A 23,526-nucleotide genomic window follows, 5' to 3' on the forward strand; every position below is an offset into this window, starting at 1 on the left:
AAAAAAAAAAAAAAAAAAAAAAAAAAAAAAAAATCTTGCAAAAATGTTTGCATTCATTATGCTGAAATTAGGATGTTTTAGGTGTATTAGGTTAAATCAGCTATTTTAGTGGAATTAATCTCACCTGTTTGTTTTTGCTTTTTTTTTTTTTTGACATGGAGTCTTGCTCTGTTGCCCAGGCTGGAGTGCAATGGCGCGGTCTTGGCGCGGTCTTGGCGCAGTCTTGGCTTACTGCAACCTCCGCCTCCCAGGTTCAACACCTCAGCCTCTCAAGTGGCTGGGATTACAGGTGCATGCTACCACACCTGGCTAATTTTTGTTTTTTTGTAAAGAGAGGGTTTCACTACGTTGCTCAGGCTGGTCCCGAACTCCTGACTTTGTGATCCAACTGCCTCAGTCTCCCAAATTGCTGGAATTATAGCGCCCAGCCTCTTTTTGCTTTTTTTAATGTAGCTACTGGAAAGCTTTAAATTACATACAGGGCTCACATTCTATTTTCCTATTTCTTTTTTTTTTTTTTTTGTAGAAACCAGGCTTTTGCCATGTTGCCCAGGCTGTTTTCAAACTCCTGGGCTTTAGCAATCCACCTGCCTCACCCTCTCAAAGTGCTCAGCCTCTCAAAGTTCTGGGATTATAAGCATGGGCCACTGTGCCAGCCATATTTCTCTATGTCCACTGGCAAGCATGTTCTAGTGTTTACATGGCTCCTACCCCTCATCTCCATTTCTCTGCACAGACGTTACCTCCCCCGTGGGGTCTGCCTTGGGGCCTGTACTATAAACTGCAACTCCCCAGTTCCCCTACCCGGCATCCAGCGCTCCCCATTCCCCACCCCATTGTTTCTTCTCTCTAGAACACTAAGCACCATCTGATCTACACTGCCTTTTCCTTTTCTGTTCTCATTTATTGCTGGTCTTCGCCAAACTGTCAGCTCCCTGAGGCCAGAGATTTGTGTCCATTCTGTCCACTACTATATGCCCAGCACCTAGAACAGTGCCTGGATCAGAGCACTAGTGAATAAAGTAACTGGACCCAGGGAACAAACAGACTTGCTCCCACGTTACTCAGAGAGTGAGCTGTGCCCACACCCGCTCCGGGTGCCCTGCGTGATCACGAAGCGGGTGGGTACTCACCAATCACGACGTCCACAGGCAGCTGGGCCAGTAGGGACCCGATGGGTGTGAGGGCCTCTGTGCTGTCCAGGGCTCCCTGGTCCCGGAGGTAGAGGATGGCGGTTTCCAGGCTGGCTGGTGGTGGGGGCTCAATGAAGGGGAAGGTTCGGGGGTCCCCCACGCTCATGCTCTTCATCTGGAATAAGAAGCAAAACCCCCAAGATTGGGGAACACATGAGCTAATGTGCAGCACAGGGGGGCTCAGGGAGCACAAACTCGCGACATTTTAAAATCCCCAGGGTTGGCCAGGCGAGGTGGCTCACGCCTGTAATCCCAGCACTTTGGGAGGCCGAGGCAGGTGAATCACAATGTCAGCAGATCAAGACCAGTCTGGTCAACATGGTGGAACCCTGCCTCTACTAAAAGTACAAAAATTAGATGGCCATGGTGGCATGCGCCTGTAATCCCAGCTGCTCGAGAAGCTGAGGCAGGAGAATCCCTTGAACCTGAGAGGTGGAGGTTGCAGTGAGCTGATATCATGCCATAGCACTCCAGCCTGGGCAGTAAGAATGAAACTCCGTCTCAAAAAAAAAAAAAAACTTTCCTGGTGTCAGCAGGGCACGGTGGCTCACACCTATAATCCCATCACTTTGGCAGGCCAAGGCTGGTGGATCACTTGAGATCAGAAGTTCAAGACCAGCCTGGCCAACATGGTGAAACCCTGTCTACTAAAAATACAAAAATTAGCCTGGTGTGGTGGCTCATGCCTGTAATCTCAACTATTCGGGAGGATGAGTCAGGAGAACTGCTTGAACCCAGAGGGCAGAGGCTGCAGTGAGCCGAGATCGCACCACTGCACACCAGCCTGGGTGACAGAGTGAGTTTCCATCTCAAAAATAAAATATCCAATGTCAAGATGCATTGTACAGAGGCAGGCGAGAACTGCTGTCTCTGTGTCTGTCTGCCTAGCACATCTTCCCCCAGACACTGAACATGGAGGAAGGTCACATGACCGGAGCTGGACCAATCAGAATCCACCCCTAAGACATCGAAAACTGGAGCCAGGAAAAGCACTCCCAGCATCCTCTCTGGCTGTGGCCGGGATGGAAGTCTATCTCATTAATCCAGAACTGCTGTGGCCTTTGACTCTGTCCATTACTTGGAAATGGGCCCATCTACAGCAGATGGAGAAATCCCTGGATTTTTCCTTGGTCAGACATGCTGCCTCACAAATGCACAAAATGGAAAAATCCCCCTTTCTACCTACAATATTTCAACTGTGTTTCTCTCACTTGCAACCAAAAGAACCCCAATTAATGGAGAGGCCCAGGCCGGCAGCAGGTGCTGGGAGAATAAAGTGAAAGCATACATCCACCCCGGGGCCCAGTGTGGCATACATAAGCAAACAGTACTTCTCTGGTGAGTGGAAGGAGAGGGTGGCAAGGTGGCTCATGTGAAGGCTAGAGAGTGAGAAGGAAGCTGAGACAGCCTGTCCTTGGCCTTGATCCAAAGGCACTAGAAGTTCTGACATCCACCTGGCAAGCAGCTATTGCTCCTTCCTCCCTGCTGACCAAGCCTTGATGCTGTCTAGGAGTTCACCCAATACTCATTTACAAACCTTTATAGGCTGGGGCGCAGTGGATCACGCCTGTAATCCCAGCACTTTGGAAGGCTGAGGCAGGCAGATCACCTGAGGTCAGGAGTTCGAGACCAGCCTGGCCAACATGGTGAAACCCTGTCTATACTAAAAATACAAAAATTAGCGGGGGCTGGGGGCACATGCCTGTGGTCCCAGCTATTCGGGAGCCTGAGGCAGGAGAATCACTTGAGCCTGGGAGGCAGAGGTTGCAGTGAACCAAGATCATGTCATTGCCCTCCAGCCTGGGCAACAGCAAGACTCTGTCCCAAGATAAAAATAAAATAAAACCTTTACATTAGAAGCTCTAATTTAAAGAGGCAGAGGGCAGGGCATGGGTTTTTTTTAAGTCCTCCAGGTATTTCTAGTATGCGGCTGGGGCTGAGACACTGCTCTCATCAACTTAGGCAACGCCACATCCTTGGACAACTGCCGGTCATAGGATGGACACACATGACCTAGTTCTGCTGACAAGAGAGGATGAGAGACTGGCCAGAGGCCTCTAGAAAATGTTCCCATGGCCGTCTGGATGAGGTGGCTCACACCTGTAATTCCAGTACTATGGGAGGCCGAGGAAGGTGGATCACAAGGTCAGGAGTTCGAGACCATCCTGGCCAATATGGGAAACCCCATCTCTATTAAAAATACAAAAATTAGCTGGGTATGGTGGCAGGTACTTGTAGTCCCAGCTACTCGGGAGGCTGAGACAGGATATTTGCTTGAACCCAGGAGGCAGAGAGTGCAGTGAGCCGAGATTGCACCACTGCACTCCAGCCTGGGTGACTGAGCAAGACTTCATCTCAAAAAAAAAAGGAAAAAAAGAAAAGAAAATATTCCCATGGCCTTAAAAATTAGACCCATAGAGAAGGGCAGTTCCTTGCTTCTGCCTCCGGACAATAAAGGAGAAGGAGGTGATGCCCACTGTGACTGGAGCCTGTGACACTCAAGAAGCTGGCTCTGACGCCTAGTGGCCTCAGATGGAGCCCTGACTCTACACTTGCCAGCTGTGTGACCTGGGGCAAATTATTTTCTCTCTGTGCATCCTTCTCCTGGTCCAAAAATTAGGTTAAGATTATGTACCCCATGGATTTTTTTTTTTTTTTTTTTTTTGTGAGACAGGGTCTGCTCTATTACCCAGGCTGGAGTGCAATGGTACAATCAAGGCTCACTGCAGCCTCGACTTCCTGGGCTCAAGCGATCCTCCTGCCTCAGCCTCCTGCATGGGACCATAGGTGTGTGCCACCATACCTGGCTAATTTTTAAATTTTTTGTAGTCAGGGCCTCGCCACGCTGCCCAGGCTGGCCTCGACCTCCCGGCCTCAAGCAATCCTCCCGCCTCAGCCTCCCAAAGTGTGGGGATGATAAGCATGAGCCACCCACTGTGCCTGGCAGCACCGGCATTTTTTTAAAAAGATGAAATTGAACAGAATAGAAAATAGTGTGCGCCTCCTGCCGGAAGGGCACTGGTTTGTGCTACACCTACATGGAGTCAACTCCAGCCTCCCTCACAGTTGGGCGTGGCCATGGGACTGAGTACTGCCCAGGAGCGGTGAGGGCAGGCGAGTGTGCCCCTTGTAGGCCCGTCCTGCAAACACTTCTGCACTCAATTCCCACACCCTTGACCCTTTGGGTGGCTGGATGGAGATGCAGGAAAAGCCCCCGGGGGCAGGGGTGATGGAGCCACAAGAGGGAAGGAGCCTGGCTCCCTGAATCAAAAAAACTGCCTGCCAACCTGTAAACTACCATACTGCTGTTGGCCATTTCGAGACCGTGTGTATCTGTCTTGGCAGTCTAACCTATGCTAAATTAACAAATGAGATACAAATAGTGACATAAAACATATTGAGAAACCCTGGTTTTAAAAGCCCTTTCCTGCTGGGTTTCCTGTTACAGCTGAAAGCATTCTGATTGAGTCACTGGTTCTTCCTTTGACCCTGTGGAATTTGTTTTGTTTTGTTTTGCTTTGAGATAGAGTCTTGTTCTATTGCCCAGGCTGGAGTGCTGAGGCAATAGAGGACTTAAAAAACCCATGCCCTTGGCCGGGCGCGGTGGCTCAGGCCTGTAATCCCAGCACTTTGGGAGGCCAAGATGGGTGGATCACCTGAGGTCAGGAGTTCAAGACCAGCCTGGCCAACATGGTGACACCCCATCTCTATATATATTAAAAAAAAACAAACCATGCCCTATCCTCTGCCTCTTTAAATTAGAGCTTCTAATGTAAAGGTTTTATTTTTATTTTTTATCTTGGGACAGAGTCTTGCTCTGTCACCCAGGCTGGAGGGCAGTGGCACGATCTCGGTGCACCGTAACCTCCGCCTCCCGGGTTCAAGTGATTCTCCTGCCTCAGCCTCCTGAGTAGCTGGGATTACAGGCACACGCCACCACACCTGGCTAATTTTTTGTATTTTTAGTAGAAACTGGTTTCACCATATTTGTCAAGCTGTTCTCAAACACATGACCTCAAATGATCCACCTGCCTTGGCCTCCCAAAGTGCTGGGATTACAGGTGCGAGCCACCTCGCCCAGCTGACACCGTGGATTTAAGGAACAATTCTCCCTTCAACATGGGCTTGGATTTGGAAGGGATGAGTTCCCCTCCGTGGCTTGGCTAGCCCTATCCTTCCTGGTCCTGAAACTCTAGAATTGGTCTTATGTAAATGCCTCTTGGCTGCCCAGGCACCACAGCTCATGCCTGTAATCCCAGTACTTTGGAAGGCCACGATGGGAAGATTGCTTGAGCTCAGGAGTTTGAAACCAGCCTGGGCAACACAGCAAAACCTGATCTCTACTAAAAATAAAAAAACAGTCAGGTGTGGTGGTGTGGGCCTATGGTCCCAGCTACTTGGGAGGTGGAGGTGGGAGGGTCATGTGAGCCTGTAAGATGGAGGCTGCACTGAGCTGTGATCACAGCACTGCACTCCAGCCTGGGTGACAAAGCGAGAACCTAACTCAATATAAAATAAAACAGGCCTCCTGGGTTCCTCCCTGTGCCAGCGGTCAGGATATAGTCCCCTTTATGCCCGTGACTCACCTGCAGCACCAACGAGTCCAGGGCCACCCTCCGAATTTCCGGGACAGGGTAGGGGGCGAAGGCATCATAGTCCGATTCGGCATAGAGGCGGAAGCAGACTCCGGGGCCCGTGCGGCCCGCCCGGCCTTTCCGCTGCTCTGCGCTGGCCTGGCTGATCCAGAACTCCTGCAGCCGCTGCAGATGGGCCTGCGCGTCGTAGCTCATCTCCTTCACCTTCCCTGCGTGAGAGCAATGAGGGAAGGGAGTCTGCATGCGGCCGGCCACGCTCTAGCCGCTCGCTGACACCCTCACTTACTCCTTTGTCTTCTGTTAATGCTAACCAGGGGTTATTCTGGGCCCAACTGTGACATTCTGTCCATTTATTCTTTCATTTCCTTACTCACACATTTTTTTTTTGAGACAGGGTCTCACTGTCTCCCAGACTCAATCACATCTTACTGCAGCCTCAACCTCCCAGGCTCAAGCTATCCTCCCAGCTTAGCCTCCCGAGTAGCTGGGAGTAAAGGTGCATGCCACCACACCTGGCTAATTTTTTTGTAGAGACGGGGTTTCACAAACTGATCTCAAACTCCTGAGCTCAAGCAATCTGCCTGCCCCGGCCTCCCAAAGTGCTGAGATTACCAGCCACTGCGCCTGGCCTCTCACTCACACGTCTTGTCTTTTATTTTCCCAAGTCTTTGCTTCTTCAGAGGTTCATCTATCCAAAAACCACTTATTAAGCACCTACTATTCACCAGGTGCTGCACTAGGCACTAGGGAACAGCAATGAGCTGAACAAAGGCCCTAGTCTCACAGGACTGAACAGAGCACCTTATTTCCTCCAGTGTCACACCAACCTTTTTCACATTTTTTTTTTGAGACAGAATCTTGCTCTGTCACCAGGCACCAGGCTGGAGTGCAGTGGCACAATCTTGGCTCACTGCAACTTCTGCTTCCCAGGTTCAAGCAATTCTCCTGCCTCAGCCTTCTGAGTAGCCGGAACTACAGGCGTGCACCACCATGCCCAGCTCATTTTTGTATTTTAGTAGAGATGGGGTTTCACCATGTTGGCCAGGATGGTCTCGATCTCTTGACCTTGTGATCCGCCCACCTTGGCCTCCCAAAGTGCTGGGATTACAGGCGTGAGCCACCACGCCCAGCCACATTTTCTTTTCTTTTCTCTCTCTTTTTTTTTTTTTGAGATGGGGTTTCACTCTTATTGCCCAGGTTGGAGTGGCAATGGGGCGATCTCGGCTCACTCCACATCCCAGGTTCAGGTGATTCTCCAGCCACAGCCTCCCAAGTAGCTGGGATTGAGATTACAGGAACTCGCCACCACGCCCAGCTCATTTTTGTATTTTTAGTAGAGATGAGGTTTCACTGTGTTGGTCAGGCTAGTCTTTAACTCCTGACTTCAGTGATCCCAAAGTGCTGGGATTACAGGCATGAGCCACCATGCGCGACCTATTTTTTTAATTTCTTTCTTTTTTTTTTTTTTGAAACAGGGTCTTACTCTGTTGCCCAGGCTTGAGTACAGTGGCACAATCACAGCTCACTGCAGCCTCAACTTCCTGGGCTTAGGTGATTCTCCCGCTTCGGCCTTCTGAGCAGCTGAGACTACAAGAATGCACCACCACGCTTGGCCAATTTTTATATTTTTAATAGAGATGGAGTTTAGCCACGTTGCCCAGGCTAGTCTCGAACTCCTGACCTCAAGTGATCCACCCACCTTGGCCTCCCAAAGAGCTGGGTTACAGGCGTGAGCCACTGCAGCCGGCCTAAAATGTCTTAATAGCACATGAAAATTATGAACCGTTTTACTATCAATGGCATCCCAGAGTTGATACGACCAGGTAGCTGCTAACACTTACTGAGTGACGGCTCTGTGCCAGGCTGTCTAAGACACCTAAGTGTGTTAAGTGATTTAATCCTCATAACCTGAGGGAGGGCCTGTCACTGCCATTTTACAGATGAGCAAACCGAAGCAGGAAGTGTGAGTCACATGAGCCCAGCCACACAGCCGGCACTGAGCCTGGCCAGGCAGGCTCCAGCATCTCCAAACACTATCCTATGCTGACTTCCCAGCGAACCTTCCAGTCAGGAAGACAGAAAGTGAGCAAACAGAGCAGCACCTACAAAACAGAATGCCAGGCTGGGCACGGTGGCTCACAGCTGTCATCTCAGCACTTTGGGAGGCTGAGGCAGGGGAATCGCTTAAGGTCAGGAGTTCAAGGCCAGCTGACCAACATAACAAAACCCCATCTCTACTAAAAATACAAAAATTAGCCAGGCGTGGTGGTGCACATCTGTAATCCCAGCTACTCGGGAGGCTGCGACAGGAGAATCACACGAACCCGGGAGGTGGAGGCTGCAATGAGCTGAGATGGCACCACTACACTCCAGCCTGGGTGACAGAGCCAGACTCTGTCTCAAAAAAAAAAAACAAAAAAAAAAGAATGTCAGTCCTCCTCATATGAGAAGCAACAGTGGATGGAGAAGGAGTGGGATGTCTCTTAGAGCGTGGACAGGGTGGGCCTCTCTGATGGGGGACATTTATGCGGGCCCTGAAATGAGGTGAGGGCCCCAGCTGTGTGGACATCTGGAGAAAGACGGCTCCCAGCAGAGAGGATGGTACATGCAAAGGCCCCGGGCAGAAGAAGGCTTGGGAGGTATGAGAAAGATGTTGCCACTGCTGCCTGGCCCCACATGCCATCTTCCAGCACCCCAATTCCAGAAATCCAAACCTGAAACGCTCTAAAACCTGAAATCTTTTCAGCGCTAACGTGACCCTCCAACGAAATGCTCACTGGAGGATTTTAGGTTTTTGGATTTGACATGCTCAGATAATAAGATAGATACAAATACTCTAAATTCCAAAAAATCCAAAATTCCAGACGCTTCTGGTCCTAAGCATTTTGGATATGGGGAAGTGAATTGTACATCCTACTTCAAGCCACACTCGCACACCTCTGGACCCCACGTTCCTCTCTAAGTCCTTGGGGGTGGTGGGTAGGGGCTCGTGGTGGTCCTTACCAGAATCTACTACAAAGCGGATCCCGTCAATGGTGACTGAGGTCTCAGCGATGTTGGTGGAGAGGATGCATTTTCGGACTCCAGGGGGTGCCACATCAAACACCTGGGGGAAAGGAGGAGGCGGTGTTCAGGACTAACTCAGCCCTGAGTGACCTATGTGTCCAATTTCCCGCCCATCCCCATGTCGGCAGCTTCCCTGGAACCCTTTCCTCCTCCAGAGACCCCCCTCTTGGATACGGCTCAACATCCACCCCATCACCTAGGCCATCCTGGGCCCTTCCCCAACCTCAAACAGAGTCTTGCTAGGCTGGAGTATAGTGGCACGATCTTGGCTCAATGCAACCTCCACTTTCCAGGTTCAAGCAATTCTCCTGCCTCAGCCTCCTAAGCAGCTGGGATTACAGGTGCCTGCCACCATGCCTGGCTAATTTTTGTATTTTTAACAGAGACAGGATTTCACCATATTGGCCAGGCTGGTCTTGAACTCCTGACTTCAGGTGATCCACCCTCCTTTGGCCTCCCAAAGTGCTGGGATTATAGGTGTGAGCCACCATTCCCAGCCCCCTACCTGAACATCTTGAACTTTTTTTTTTGAGACAGGGTCTCAGTCTGTCGCCTAGGTTGGAGTGCAGTGGTGTGATCACAGCTCACTGTAGCCTTAACCTCCTGAGTTCTTGTGATCCTCCTGCATCAGCCCCTCAAGTAGCTGGGATTACTGGCATGAGCCACCACACCAGGCCACCTTGAACATTTCTTGAAGTCCTTCCCTCCTCCCATGGCCCAGCCCCCGCCCTGGTCCAGGCCTCTCCTCGCCCACTCCAATCCTGCTCTGCTTCCCCTCATATCTCTGGCCTCTAGACTCACACGGCAGCCAGAGGGATCTGCGGAAGCACAAACCAGCACTCCCCCGGCTAAGGGGCCGAGGTGGGAGGATCACTTGAGCTCAGGAGTTTGAAACTAGCCTGGGCAACACAGTGAGAACTCTTTGCTACTAAAATTTAAAAAAAAATTAACAGAAGCCAGGCGCAGTGGCTCACACCTATAATCCCAGCACTTTAGGAGGCCGAGGTGAGCAGATCACTTGAGGTCAGGAGTTCGAGACCAGCCTGTGCAACATGGCGAAACCCCGTCTCTACTGAACATATAAAGGATTAGCCAGACATGGGGGTGGGTGCCTGTAGTCCCAGCTACTTGGGAAGCTGAGGCAGTAGAATCACTTGAACCCAGGAGGTGGAGATTGCGGTGCGCTGTGATCACACCACTGCACTCAAATCTGGGCGGAAGATGGAGACTTCATCTCAAAAAAAAAAAAATTAATGGAGTGTAGTGACATACACCTATAGTTGCTATTTGGAGGACTAAGGAGAGAGGATCGCCTGAGCCCAAGTCAAGGCTGCAGAGAGCTCCGATCATGCCACTGCACTCCAGCCTGGACAACAGAGCAAGACACAGCCTCACCGCTCAGTTTCTGGCTGTTTCCATGCTGCAACAGTGGGGCGGAGCAGCTGTGACAGACAGAGCCCATGCCCATAGGGCTGACCAACTCTACTCTGACCCTTTACACACAGTTTGCTGACCTCTGGTTTACAGCATGGGCTCTGGGCTAAACTACCTGGGTTCACAGCCTGGATCTGCCACTGGGTGTGCCTCTGCACAAGTGCAGCCCCCCCAGATCTGCATTTGTGGAGTGACGTGAGTCCTGTGTGCAGCTGCCCCAATTCATGCAGACCCCCGCCCTCCCACTCGGGTTTCCTGCGATACCTTGTCCTGGTCGGCCACAGACAGGGCACTGTGCAGCGGCAGCACCACCCAGCGCTGGGTGTGGCTGGCATAGGTCTGGGCGGCCTCCAGCACGGCGCTGATCTCCGCCATGCCGCTGAGGAAGACGAGGAGGTCACCCCGCTCCTCAGGCGGGTACTTGTGGTCAATGGACTCCAGCACCCTCAGGAAAGGCCGCGGGTCCAGCTTCTCCGACTTGGACGTGGTCGGCTCCACCTCCTGCGGCTGGTACACAACCTGAGAGGAGACAGCCCCAAGTAGAAGCACACCCTGTCCCTCCAGCTGAGAGCAATGGGCCGGAGAGGCTATGGGCTGATAGGGGAGACCGGAGCCTGACAGAGAAGACGCAGGGCGGCTGGTCCAGGCTGGTGGGCAACGCTGCTCCATGCGGTCATTCAGGGATCCAGGCTCCTCCTTTCTTATTACTCTACCATCTCACTGGGCAGGATTTCTCAAAGTCAGCAAGACTGACATTTCAGTCTGGATAATTCCTTGTTGTGGGGCTGTCCTGTGCACTGTAGGATATTTAGCAGCATCCCTGGCCCCTACCCACTAGATGCTAATAGTCTTCTCGCTGGTTCTGACTATTAACAATGTCTCCAGATATTGCCACATGTTCCCTGGCAGGCAAAACCACCCCTAACTGAGAAACAGTCAGGTGGCGACAGCACAATCCAGCTAAGGAAGTTTTAAAGGATGTCATAAAAAGACAAAGTAACAAGGCAACTGTAAGGCTTGTGGGGTGCTGGTAATGTTTGACTTTTCTAAAGCTGGGTGCTAGCTACATAGATATATTTAACTGGTGAAAACTCATTGAGCTGTGTACTTACAATGCATGCATGCTCTTGTGTTTAGAGTAACCTCAACAAGAAAAAAATTCCAGGTGATAGAACCAGGATTAGAACCCTAGAAATCGAGTTGGTTGGCTGATCATGAGAAGACCCTAAGCCTGAGCCAGGTTGACTGACTGATTTCCAGGCATGGCTGGCTCACACCTGTCATCTTAGCTCTCTGGGAGTCCAAGGTGAGAGGAGCGCTTGACCAGAGAGAAAACATAGCAAGACCTCGTCTCTTAAAAAAAAAAACAAATACTGCTGGGCGCTGTGGCTCACACCTGTAATCCCAGCTCTTAGGGAGGCAGAGGCGGGAGAACAGCTTGAGCCCAGGAGTTCAAGACCTGCCTGGGCAATATAGCGAGACCCTGTTCTCTAAAAAAAAAACAACAAAAACTGGCCCCGGACCCTATAGCCACTGGGATGTTGATGCCTAGGAAGAACCGGATTGCCATTTATGAGCTCCTTTTTAAGGAGGGAGTCATGGTGGCCAAGATGGACATCCACGTGCCTAAGCACCCACAGCTGGCAGACAAGAACGTGCCCCACCTTCATGTCATGAAGGCCATGCAGTCTCTCAAGTCCCGAGGCTACGTGAAGGTACAGTTGGCCTGAAGACAGTTCTTCTGGTGCCTTACCAGTGAGGGTATCCAGTATCTCCGTGACGACCTTCATCTGCCCCTGGAGACTGTGCCTGCCACCCTATGCCACAGCCGTCCAGAGACTGGCAGGCCTCGGCCTAAAGTTCTGGAGGGTGAGCAACCTGCAAGACTTACAAGACGGAAAGCCGACAGAGATACCTGCAGACGGAGTGCTGTGCCCCCGTGCCGACAAGAAAGCCGAGACTGGGGCTGGGTCAGAAACCCAATTCCAGTTTAGAGGCGGAGCTGGTCCTGGACGTAGTCAGCCACCTCAGTAAAATTGGAGAGGATTATTTTGCACTGAATAAACTTGCAGCCAAAAAAAACAGGGAAAAAAAAAACCTAGAAAACATTTTTCAGGAAGCATCCTCATTCTTTCCCTTTTTTTTTTTTTTAAGACAGAGTCTTGCTCTGTCACCCAGGCTGGAGGACAGGGGCACGATCTCAGCTCACTGCAACCTCTGCCTCCCAGGTTCAAGCAATTCTCCCACCTTAGCCTCCAAGTAGCTGGGATTACAGAGGCACACCACCACTCGAGCTAATTTTTGCATTTTTAGTAGAGACGCAGTTTCACCCTGTTGGTCAGTGTGGTCTCAAACTCCTGACCTCAGGTAATCCATCTGCCTCAGCCTCCTAAAGTGCCGGGATTACAGGCATGAGCCACTGCATCTGGCTCTTTTTTTTTTTTTTTAGATGGAGTCTCGCTCTGTCATCAGGCTGGAGTGCAGTGGTGCAATCTCGGCTCGCTGCAACCTCCATCTCCCGGGTTCAAGCGATTCTCCTGCCTCAGCCTCCCTAGTAGCTGGAACTACAGACACGCACCACCACACCCAGCTAATTTTTGTATTTTTAGGAGAGACGGGGTTTCACCATGTTGGCCAGACTAGTCTCTAACTCCTGACCACGAGATCTTCCTGCCTCAGCCTCCCAAAATGCTGAGATTACAGGCATGAGCCACCTTGCATAGCCCATTCTTTTTTTTTGTTTTTTGAGATGAAGTCTCGCACTGTCATCTAGGCTGGAGTGCAGTGGTGTGATCTCAACTCACTGCAATCTCAACCTCCTGGGTTCAAGCAATTCTCCTGCCTCAGCCTCCTGAGTAGCTGGGACTACAGGCATGCACCACCATGCCCAGCTTTTTTTTTTTTCGTATTTTTAGTAGAGACAGGGTTTCACCTGTTCGCCAGGATGGTCTTGATCTCCTGACCTTGTGATCCACCTGCCTCAGCCTCCCAAAGTGCTGGGATTACAGGCATGAGTCCCTACGCCCGGCCTTTTTTTTTTTTTGAGATGGGGTCTCGCTCTGTCGCCAGGCTGGAGTGCAGTGGTGTGATCTTGGCTCACTGCAACCGCCACCTCAGAGGTTCAAGCGATTCTCCTGCCTCAGCCTCCTAAGTAGCTGGGACTACAGGAGAGTGCCACCATGCCTAGCTAACTTTTGTATTTTTAGGAGAGGTGGAGTTTCACCATATTGGCCAGGCTGGTCTTGACCTAATGACCTCAAGTGATTCGCCCGCCTCAGCCTCCCAAAAGTGCTGGGATTTCAGGCATGAGTCACCGCGCCCAGCCCATTCTTTCTTTTTTGTTTTTTAATGGCTGCTTTGGAGGCAAATTGATAGGCATTTGGAACCAGAAATCACAAGGGACAATGAAGTTCTTCCTGCAAGTCTTGACTATCTAGACAGGGCCAAGTCACTAGGACAATGTTTCTCAATCTGGAGACATTTTTAATAGTCACAATCGGAGGAGAAGACTACTACCAGTGATGCTATTAAATATCCTATGATACACAGGACAGCCCCCACAACAAGGAATTATCCAGACTGAAATTTCAATCTTGCTGACTGAGAAATCCTGCCCAATGAGATGGCAGAGTAATAAAAAAGGAGGAGCCTGGATCCCTGAATGACCACATGAAACAGCACTGCCCACCAGCCTGGACCAGCTGCAGTTATATAAGAGAAATAAACCCTCTTATTTGAGCCTTTACATTTTTGGGTCTTCTTGTAGCAGCTTTTACTCTAACAAGCACTTAGCACTCTAACCAGCTCATTATGAACACTCGGAAAATAGTGGCTTTTTTTCTTTTTTGAGATGGAGTGCAATGGCGTAATCTCAGCTCACTGCAACCTCTGCCTCCTGGGTTCAAGTGATTCTCCTGCCTCGGCCTTCCAAATAGCTGGAACTACAGGTGTGCGCCACCACACCCAGCTAATTTTTCTATTTTTAGTAGAGACGGGGTTTCACCATGTTGGCCAGGCTGGTCTCGAACTCCTGACCTTGTGATCTGCCCGCCTTGGCCTCCCAAAGTCCTGGGATTACAGGTGTGAGCCACCGCACCCGGCCTCAAAACTGGCAGCTTTAAAAAAAAAAAGAATATCTTTAAATAAAGAGATGGGAGACACAGCAGCAGAGAAGAGGCGTGTCCAAGTTTGGACGGAGAGCTGGTGGGAGGTCTGGGCATGTGGGAGGAGGGGGAAGTGCTCACCGTGATGGGGAACAGCCTCCCAGGCACCTGTACCACAGGGGCATTGCCGAAATAGCTGGAGAAGAGCGAGATGTTGATGGTGGCTGACATGAGGATGACCTTGAGGTCAGGCCGCTTGGGCAGCAGGCGCTGGAGGACGCCCAGGAGGAAGTCATTGTGGAGGTGCCGCTCGTGGACTTCATCCACGATCAGGACCTCGTACTGGGGCAGGCTGGGCTCCCGCTGGATTTGTCGCAGGAGCAGCCCCACCGTCAGGAACACAATCTTGGTGGCCGCCGAACGCGTGCTCTCAAAGCGGATCTGGTAGCCGACCTGGGGTGGGAGAGAGAATAGTGTGGTCAGGAGAGGACCCTGAACCTGGGTACCAGCCCCCAGCCCTGCCCAAATTCAAAATCTAAGCAGATGCCATGCCTACCTATCAGACTCTGGAGCCTAACAGCTTGGGTTTGAATCCCACCTCTGCCACTTAGTGCCATCGACCTTGGGCACGCAACGCCATCCCTTAATTTGTTTTCCTCCTAGATGCTGTGAGCACATAAAGTGGCTAGCACCATGCCCTGTGTATAGAGAGTATCAACTATAATAGTAATCACCTTTCTTTGAGTCCCTACTATGTGCCAGGACATTACATGCCACTCCAAGTGCTTTATTTATTTATTTATTTATTTATTTATTTGAGATGGAATCTCACTCTGTCACCCAGGCTGGAGTGCAGTGGCGCAATCTCGGCTCACTGCGACCTCCATCCCTCCCCCCGCACCGGGTTCAAGCAGTTCTCCTGCTTCAGCCTCCCAAGCAGTCGGGATTACAGGTGTGCACCATCACACCCAGCTAATTTTTTTATTTTTAGTAGAGATGGGGTTTCTACATTTTGGCCAGACTGGTCTTGAACTCCTGACCTTGTGATCCACCTGTCTCAGCCTCCCAAAGTGCTGGGATTGCAGGCATGAGCCACCTTGCCCAGCCTCTTAAGTGTATCTCAACCCACTTCATCTTCATGACCACCATGAGACAGAAGGATTATTATTGGCCTTCCAAAATGGCATTTGCATCACGGTAACTGCCAAGAATTACCCTTACAGCCGGGCGCAGTGGCTCACACCTGTAATCCCAGCGCTTGGGGAGGCCAAAGTGGGTGGATCACCTGAGGTCAGGAGTTTGAGACCAGCCTGACCAACATGGTGAAACCTTGTCTCTACTGAAAATACAAAAATTAGCTGGGCATGGTGGCAGGTGCCTGTAATCTCAGCTACTCAGGAGGCTGAGGCAGGAGAATTGCTAGAACCCGGGAGGCGGAGGTGAGCCGAGGTCACACCACTGCACTCCAGCCTGGGGACAGAGCAAGACTCCATCTCAAAAAGAAAAAAAAAAAAGATTGTTGAGTCTTTAGGACATTTCCCACTGTTTTGCTGTTAAAGAGCTACAGTGGGAGTGCCAGCTCCTTTGTCATACAGACCACAGACAGGCCAATCTGTGGATAAAGTTCTACAAGAATCATCACTGGGTCCAAGGGTAAGCATTTCATTATTATTGATACTGCCAAGCAACCTCTTCCCCTAGGGTGACCCTGGAAAAATCAGAAAGCTGGTATGTCCCACTCACCTGTGAACCATACTGACTGAGGCTCTCAAAGCCAACACGCTTGGCCAGTGAGATGCAGGCAATCCGCCGGGGCTGGGTGCACGCCACGTGACTGAAGCCAGCAGCCAGCAGGTACTGGGGCACCTGAGTGGACTTGCCACAGCCGGTGTCACCGGCCACCACCACCACCTGGTGTTCCTTCAGTGTCTGCAGGATGCGGTTCCCGTACTGGGCGATGGGGAGGGCCGCCCGCTCACGCTGCAGCTTGGCCAGACGCCCAAAGGCCTGCTTCTGGCCAAAGTCCAGGTAGTGCAACAGGGCTCGGCGGAACTCAGACACTCTCTCTGCGGGCAAGTGCCTGCCCAGCTCCCGAGAGCCCCGCGCGTCAGGGCCCAAAACAGAGAGGTTGATGCGGTAACGTGGGTCGTAAGTGCGAGGTAGGTCGGCCAGGGCTGGGATGCTGTGCTTGGGATGCCTGGAGTCTTTCTCTTCCTTCCTGGAGGTTTTGAGATTCTGGAATCTCTGCAGGCGTTCAAAGAAGGTCCAAAACTTCTGACATTCCTCAGAACCCTGACGGATATAATCCTCCTCACTGAAGAAGGCATCTTCCAAGAGGCGTCGTGTCTCTGGACAACTCCAGTCCCATTTCTCCAGGGCCTCTTCCTCACGGGGAGCCCGGGGGTGGTCTCGGCAATCCCTGCCCTCCCTTGTTCTAGGAGGAGGCATGTTAGTAATCACAACGGAGGTCTCAGTTCTGATCACCCAGAACAAATATTCTCATCCGTTCCATTCCTGCAGCAGTTTAAGAGGCCAGTGCCTGCAACAGAGAACCATCTTCTCTTCAAAGAGCTAACTTTTCCTCCTGGTCACAGCACAGGACCACCACAGATGATAAAGTGGCCCACGGCCTGCTTGAGCTGGTGACACACAGGGCACCTCATGACACCGGCAGTGATCTCTTGGATGGACACAAGTTCATGCTGGGTTTTCAGGCCCTGGATTCTTGGGAGACAGAATAGAAGACATTCATTCACTTTTTGGGACACTGCCTTTTTTTTTGAGACAGTGTCTCACTCTGTTTCCCAGGCCAGAATGTAGTGGCACAATCATGGCTCACTGCAGCCTTGACCTCCTGGACTCAAGCAATCCTCCTGCCTCAGCCTCTAGAGTAGCTGGGACTAGAGGCACACACCACCACACCCAGCTAATTGTTCACTGTTTGTAGAGATGAGGTCTCACTGTGTTGCCCAGGTTGATATCAAACTTCTGGGCTCAAGCAATTCCCCCACCTCAGCCTCCCAAAGTGTTGGGATTACAGATTTGAGCCACCGTGCCCAGCTCATTTTTAGACACATTTCTAACAGCCTGTTTCTCAACCACTTAACTAGGAAAAGGAGGTAATGATCACCATTCACAGATGGCCATGATCACATGCTCCCTCATGTGACACACACACCACCAGACTGTGACAATCCAATGATGGGGACTGTGATAACAGAACCCTGGGGAGCTGTGGGAGACCAAAGAAGGTGCCTACCCATGCTTGGGTATCAGGGAAGGATCTGGGAGGTTTGACCCAAGACCTAAAGGAGAGATGTAGGTCACATGCCAACCAATAGCAGAATCTTGTCTTGAAGGGCAGTAACAGGAGAGAGGGTGATATAAGGAAAAGAATAAGGCAAGGGTTCTTCACCCGGGGTCCAGTGAGATTCAGAAAACTGAGATAAAAGGCAAAATTTTGCAAGTGTTGGGCCGGGAGCGGTGGCTTACGCCTGTAATCCCAGCACTTTGGGAGGCCGAGGCAGGTGGATCACAAGGTCAAGAGATCGAGACCATCCTGGTCAACACGGTGAAACCCCGTTTCTACTAAAAATACAAAAAATTAGCTGGGCATGGTGGCACACGCCTGTAATCCCAGCTACTCAGGAGGCTGAGGCAGGAGAATTGCCTGAACCCAGGAGGCGGAGGTTGCGGTGAGCCGAGATCGCGCCATTGCACTCCAGCCTGGGTAACAAGAGCGAAACTCCGTCTCAAAAAGAAAAAAAAAAAAATTTGCAAGTGTTATTTTTGTTAACACTGTTATTGTGTTATTTTTTGTCTGCCTGGCACAACCTTTACTTTTTTTCTGAGAACAGTGTCCACTTTCCTTTGGAGAACAGCCCTTCCTCGATTCTACATGGTTCTGAGGGCCTTTAAAGCAAAGAACTCCTATTGGGTAGGCAAGTGAAAAAGACCTGGCCAATCGTGGTGCGCTACTTCCCCTCTAACCAATTATTGGTTTGAGAAGTGGACACATGACCCAAGAAAGGCCAATTAGGGCCCTTTTGTGGAATTTACACTTGGTTGCTAAGAGAGAAAAGCTCTCATTTTATCTGTTGTAATCAGGCACGTTTGGTATAAGCCTGGAGCTGTTTGTGGTAGCTCTGGAACATGACAGTTTTTCCTAAAAATCTATCCTAGAGAAATAACTAGATACAGGCACAAGGATGGTCACTGTGCAAACACAGGGAGAGGTGAAAGAGGGAAAGGAAGAGAAGTTTGGCAACATCATTTAGTGCTTGAAGCTTAGTTCTCTTCAAAACCCCCACTTCTCAGCTACACAAGAAAATGCCTTTTTGCTTAAAGTTGGAGTTTTTTGCTTTTGTTTTGATATGGAGTCTCGCTTTGTCACCCAGGCTGGAGCGTGATCTCAGCTCACTGCAACCTCCACCTCCTGGGTTCAAGTGATTCTCATGCCTCAGCCTCCCGGCTAGCTGGGTTTACAGGCATACACCACCATACCTGGCTAATTTTTTTTACCTTTAGTAAAGATAGCATTTCACCATGTTGGTCAGGCTGGTCTTGGACTCCTGACCTCAAGTGATCCACCCACCTCAGCCTCCCAAAGTGCTGAGATTATAGGTGTGAGCCACCATGCCCAGGCTAAAGTTGGGTTTTTTTATTCTCAGCTGAAAATATCTTAATAAAGAGCACACCCTCACATGTGCAATTTTCTGGAGGGAAGTTAGTCACTGAGATTCTTAAAGGGGTTTATGACCATAAAAGGGTTCAGAGCCCTTGTTGCTGAAGGCATTACAGTCAGGCAGATTTGGGTTTGAATCTCAGCTTCATCATGTATTAAATGTCTGGCCCCTGGGCAATTTTTTTTTTTAATACAGAGTCTCAGTCTGTTGCCCAGACTGGAGTGCAGTGGCGTGTTTCAGCTCACTGCAACCTCTGCTTCCCGGGCTCAAGTGATTCTCCTGCCTCAGCCTCCCAAGTAGCTGGGATTACAGGCACGCACCACCACGCCCAGCTAATTTTTTGTATTTAGTAGAGACAGGGTTTCACCATATTGGCGAGGCTGGTCTCAAACTCCTGACCTTAAATGATTCACCCACCTCGGCCTCCCAAAATGCTGGGATTACTGGTGTGAGCCACCTGCCCCACATCCCTGGGCAAACTAACCTGAACTAACTCAAGGCAGTTTTCATTATATATAAAACAGAGATAACATCGGTCTCAAAACCTTACAACCTTTAACCATGAAGCTTGCTAGAGAAAAGCTAAACAGTTCAATAGCAACTAGTTTTTCCTTACCATAAAACAGAGGACTAACATGCAGAAAACAGCAAGAGGAAGTGGGGCAAAATCTGGAAACAAAATTAGACTCAAAAGGCCACAATTCCCTATCATAACGGTGCTAACAAAGCTTCCACCTACTCTGCATTTCCTGTTCTAGGAGGGAAGCAAGTTGAGGTCTTGGAGTGTTACTGTGACTCTGGGCCAGTGATTCTTAGAAAACGAGAGCACTGGCCGGCCGCTGTGGCTCACCTGTAATCCCAGCACCTAAGGAGGCCAAGGTAGGTGGATCATGAGGTCGGGAGTTTTGACACCAACCTGACCAACATGGTTCCACCCCGTCTCTATAAAAAATACAAAATTAGCTGGGCATGGTGGCACATGCCTGTAATCCCAGCTACTCGGGAGGCTGAGGCAGGAGACTCACTTGTTCGCGGGAGGCAGAGGATGCGGTGAGCAGAGATCGTGCCACTGCACTCCAGCCTGGGCAACAAGAGCAAAATTCCGTCTCAAAACAAAAAATTTTTTTTCATTTTCTTTTTCAGACAGTGCCTCACTCTGTAACCCAGCCTGGAGTGCAGTTTAGCGCAATCACAGCGTAGCGCAGCCTCAACCTCCCAAGCTCAAGCGAGCCTCCCACCGCAGCCTCCCAACGTGCTGTGATGATAGGCGTGAGCCACGGCGCCCTCTTTCGCATTTTCTGTTTGAATCTTTTTTTTACTCCCTGGTCTTTCCAGTGTTAATTCTCCATCACCTTCTCTCTCCATTTCTCCATCTAATACTTTGTCTCTCAATATCGGAAGCTTTAATAATAGCTAGCGCTCACTTACTGCTTACTCATGTTCACACACAGATCTATTCCAATCACACCTATGTACACACACACACACTTTCCTCACAACTGTAAGGCACTATGATCAGTGCCTATTTTACTGAGCCATAGAAAGGCTGAGTGGCCAAGTAGCAGATGAGGAACTCAAATCTAGGGGTTCGGGCTCCGCTCCCTCACTTTTCCACTTCTCAGCATCATCCTCCATTATCTCCAGTTTTTGTGGGGTTCTCCCTACTTCACTGTCTCCATCCATCCATATCTCTCGGTCTCCCCCACGATTCGGCGTCTCGTTTCTCCACCTAAATCCCATTTTTTGTTTCTAGCGTCCACGATCAGCTTCCGACTTTTCCCGCCACTCCCCAACTTCACGGGCGACCACGCCTCTCGGCTTCGTGGTCTCTGAGCCTCCAGCTGGAACCCATCGGCCCCCTCGCCCACGCTCTCTAGTTTTCAGCTTCCCTCCTCTCCCAACACCCTCGGCTTTCAGTCCCTCAGTTTCTCGAGGCTTGTTTTCGTGCCTCCATTTCTCTCCGCCTCTGGCCTCTGTCGCCCAGGTTCTCCCAGGGATGCTCAGGTGCCATCTCCGTCCGCGTCTGCCGACCCTTAGTTTTGCCCCTGGGCAAAACTACTCCAACTACCCCAGAACGGCCCAACTCCGGCAACTGTCGCCGCCACCACCCGGCGCCCCCGCCCCTCCCTGCTCACTTACTACAAGCCACGAACGCCCTGCTCACTTACTACAAGCCACGAATGCCCTGCTCACTTACTACAAGCCACGAACGCCCTGCTCACTTAATACAAGCCACTTCCGGTCCCAAGTGCCCGAGTCTTGCGTCTGCGCACACCGCCCTCTCAGTTTAACCTCGCCCCCCTCCCCCCCCGCCAATCGGAAGCTCAGGGCTGCCCAAGACCCACCCTGCGCCTGCGCGTAGCACACTTCCACCCTGCCTCCCTTGGGGCGGAGCCGCTAGTGATTGCGCCCTCTAGAGGCCATTGGAGGCGTTGCAGTGGAGACTTGCAAGCGCCTCCTCCCCGGCCCCGCCCTCTCCTCATCAAGCTTACCCACGTGCACCCCAGCTCTGGGATGCCGGAGATGGAGTTCTCAAACTCCTGATCTCAAGTGGTCCGTCCACTTTGGCATCCCAAAGCACTGGGATTACAAATGTGAGGCATCACACTCAGCCTCTACCTCTTTTCTTTCTACAACCCTGTTTTCTGTTACGTTTCTCTGCAACAAACTCAATCACACATATGCAGGAAGGTCCCCTAATAGAGAAACAATCTCATTAGCCAGCAATGCACCCTCTCTTTTATTAAGTGAAAGAAGAAACAGCCGGGCGCGGTGGCTCACCTGTAATCCCAACACTTTGGGAGGCAGAGGCGGGTGGATCACCTGACGTCAGGAATTCGAGACCAGCCTGGGCAACGTGATGAAACCCTGTTTCTACTAAAAATACAAAAATCAGCCGGGTGTGGTGGTGGGCTTCTGTAATCTCAGCTACCCAGGAGGCTGAGGCAGGAGAATCACTTGAACCCAGGAGGCAGAGGTTGCAGTGAGCCGAGATGAAACCACTGCACTTCAGCGTGGGTGACAGAGCAAGAGCCCGTCTCAAAAAAAAAAGAAGAAACTGAGTCTGAAAACAGCCTAGGAGTAGAATGGTGTTTGCCAGGGACTGGTGGAGGAGCAAGGAGGAGTTAAGAGTTTAATGGGTACAGAGTTTCAGTTTGGGAAGATGTAAAAGTTCCAGAGATGGACTGGGGGGGGTTGGTTCCACAAAAAGGTGAATGTACTGTACTTAATGCCACTGAACTGTACACTTAAATGGTTAAATGGTTAAGATGTTTCGGTTTTTTTTTTTTGAGACGGAGTCTCACTCTGTCACCCAGGCTGGAGTGCAGTGGCGCAATCTTAGCTCACTTCAACCTCCACCTCCCAGGTTCAAGCAATTCTATGCCTCAGCCTCCCCAGTATCTGGGATTACAGGTGCATGCCACCACACCCAGTTAATTTTTTTTGTGTGTGTGTATTTTTAGTAGAGATGGGGTTTCACCATTTTAGCCAGGCTGGTCTTGAACTTCTGACCTCGTTATCCACCCACCTTGGCCTCCCAAAGTGCTGGGATTACAGGCGTGAGCCACTGCGCCCTGCCTAAGATGGTAAATATTATGTTACTTATATTTTACTACAATAAAAAAGATATTTTGGCCCCGGTGGGGCTGAAGTGAGCCATAATGATACCACTGCTCTCCAGCCTGGGTGACAGAGCCAGACTGTCTCAAAAAAAGAAAAAAATTTTATGTCTAAAAAACAGGACTCTCAAGTTTTTGGCCTGAACATTTGGTAATATGAAGTCAGTATCTACTACCATCAGGAAGACGTGGGAGAGAGGCTGAGAGAGAAAATCCGAAGTTCTGTGTTAAGCATATTGTTTGGGTTATGTATTGGACATCAAGTGAGGATGTCAAGTGGAAAGTCAGATATTATTATCAAGCCTTTGGAAAACAACTTAGAGACTGAAAGGCTAATTCATACATTATTATCAAAAGAAGAATAGACTAAGCATTCTGCTTAAAATTTCCAAACAAGGCCAGGTACGGTGGCTCATGCCTGTAATCCCAGCACTTTGGGAGGCTGAGGCAGGTGGATCACCTGAGGTCAGGAGTTTGAGACCAGTCAGACCAACATGATGAAACCCCCTCTCTACTAAAAATACAAAAATTAGCCGGGAATGATGGCAGGCATCTGTAATCCCAGCTACTCTGGAGGCTGAAGCAGGAGACTCACTTGAACCCGGGAGGTGGAGGTTGCAGTGAGCCAAGATCGTGCCATTGCACTTCAGCCTGGGCAAGAAGAGAGAAACACTGTCTCAAAAAGAAAAAATTAAAACCAATAACTATAATTTTAAAAAAAAACTTGGAGGAAATGAACAACAAGTGTGAAATCAAGAAGAAAGCCACAGTTTATCAACATAGGACTGAATAGCAAGCTTTAGCTTAGTTCTTAGAAAAATTATTAATAA

The 23,526-nt window shown here is 50.4% G+C and overlaps 1 protein-coding gene and 1 pseudogene across 8 annotated transcripts in view; one reads left to right on the plus strand and one right to left on the minus strand.

Moving 5' to 3' along the window:
- DHX34 (DExH-box helicase 34) overlaps positions 1-23,526 on the minus strand; it is a 44,905-nt gene that overhangs the window by 14,212 nt on the left and 7,167 nt on the right. The window contains exons 1-7 of one of the 8 annotated variants that reach the window (XM_064381120.1): positions 21,858-22,112; positions 16,135-17,115; positions 14,533-14,844; positions 10,553-10,807; positions 8,792-8,894; positions 5,780-5,997; positions 1,134-1,308 (exon numbers count right to left, since the gene is read on the minus strand). In XM_064381120.1, coding sequence (XP_064237190.1) covers positions 1,134-1,308; positions 5,780-5,997; positions 8,792-8,894; positions 10,553-10,807; positions 14,533-14,844; positions 16,135-16,839 — 1,768 coding nt within the window. In that variant the 5' untranslated portion in view covers positions 16,840-17,115; positions 21,858-22,112. The other 7 variants (XM_012446698.2, XM_012446704.3, XM_064381121.1 and 4 more) reach the window with 7 other exon arrangements.
- Positions 11,827-12,322, plus strand: LOC105713125 (small ribosomal subunit protein eS10-like; annotated as a pseudogene).

This window comes from Aotus nancymaae, unplaced genomic scaffold (genome assembly GCF_030222135.1).
Source record: "Aotus nancymaae isolate 86718 unplaced genomic scaffold, 86718_ANA_hifiasm-v0.15.2.pri h1tg000028l, whole genome shotgun sequence".
NCBI lineage: Eukaryota > Metazoa > Chordata > Mammalia > Primates > Aotidae > Aotus > Aotus nancymaae.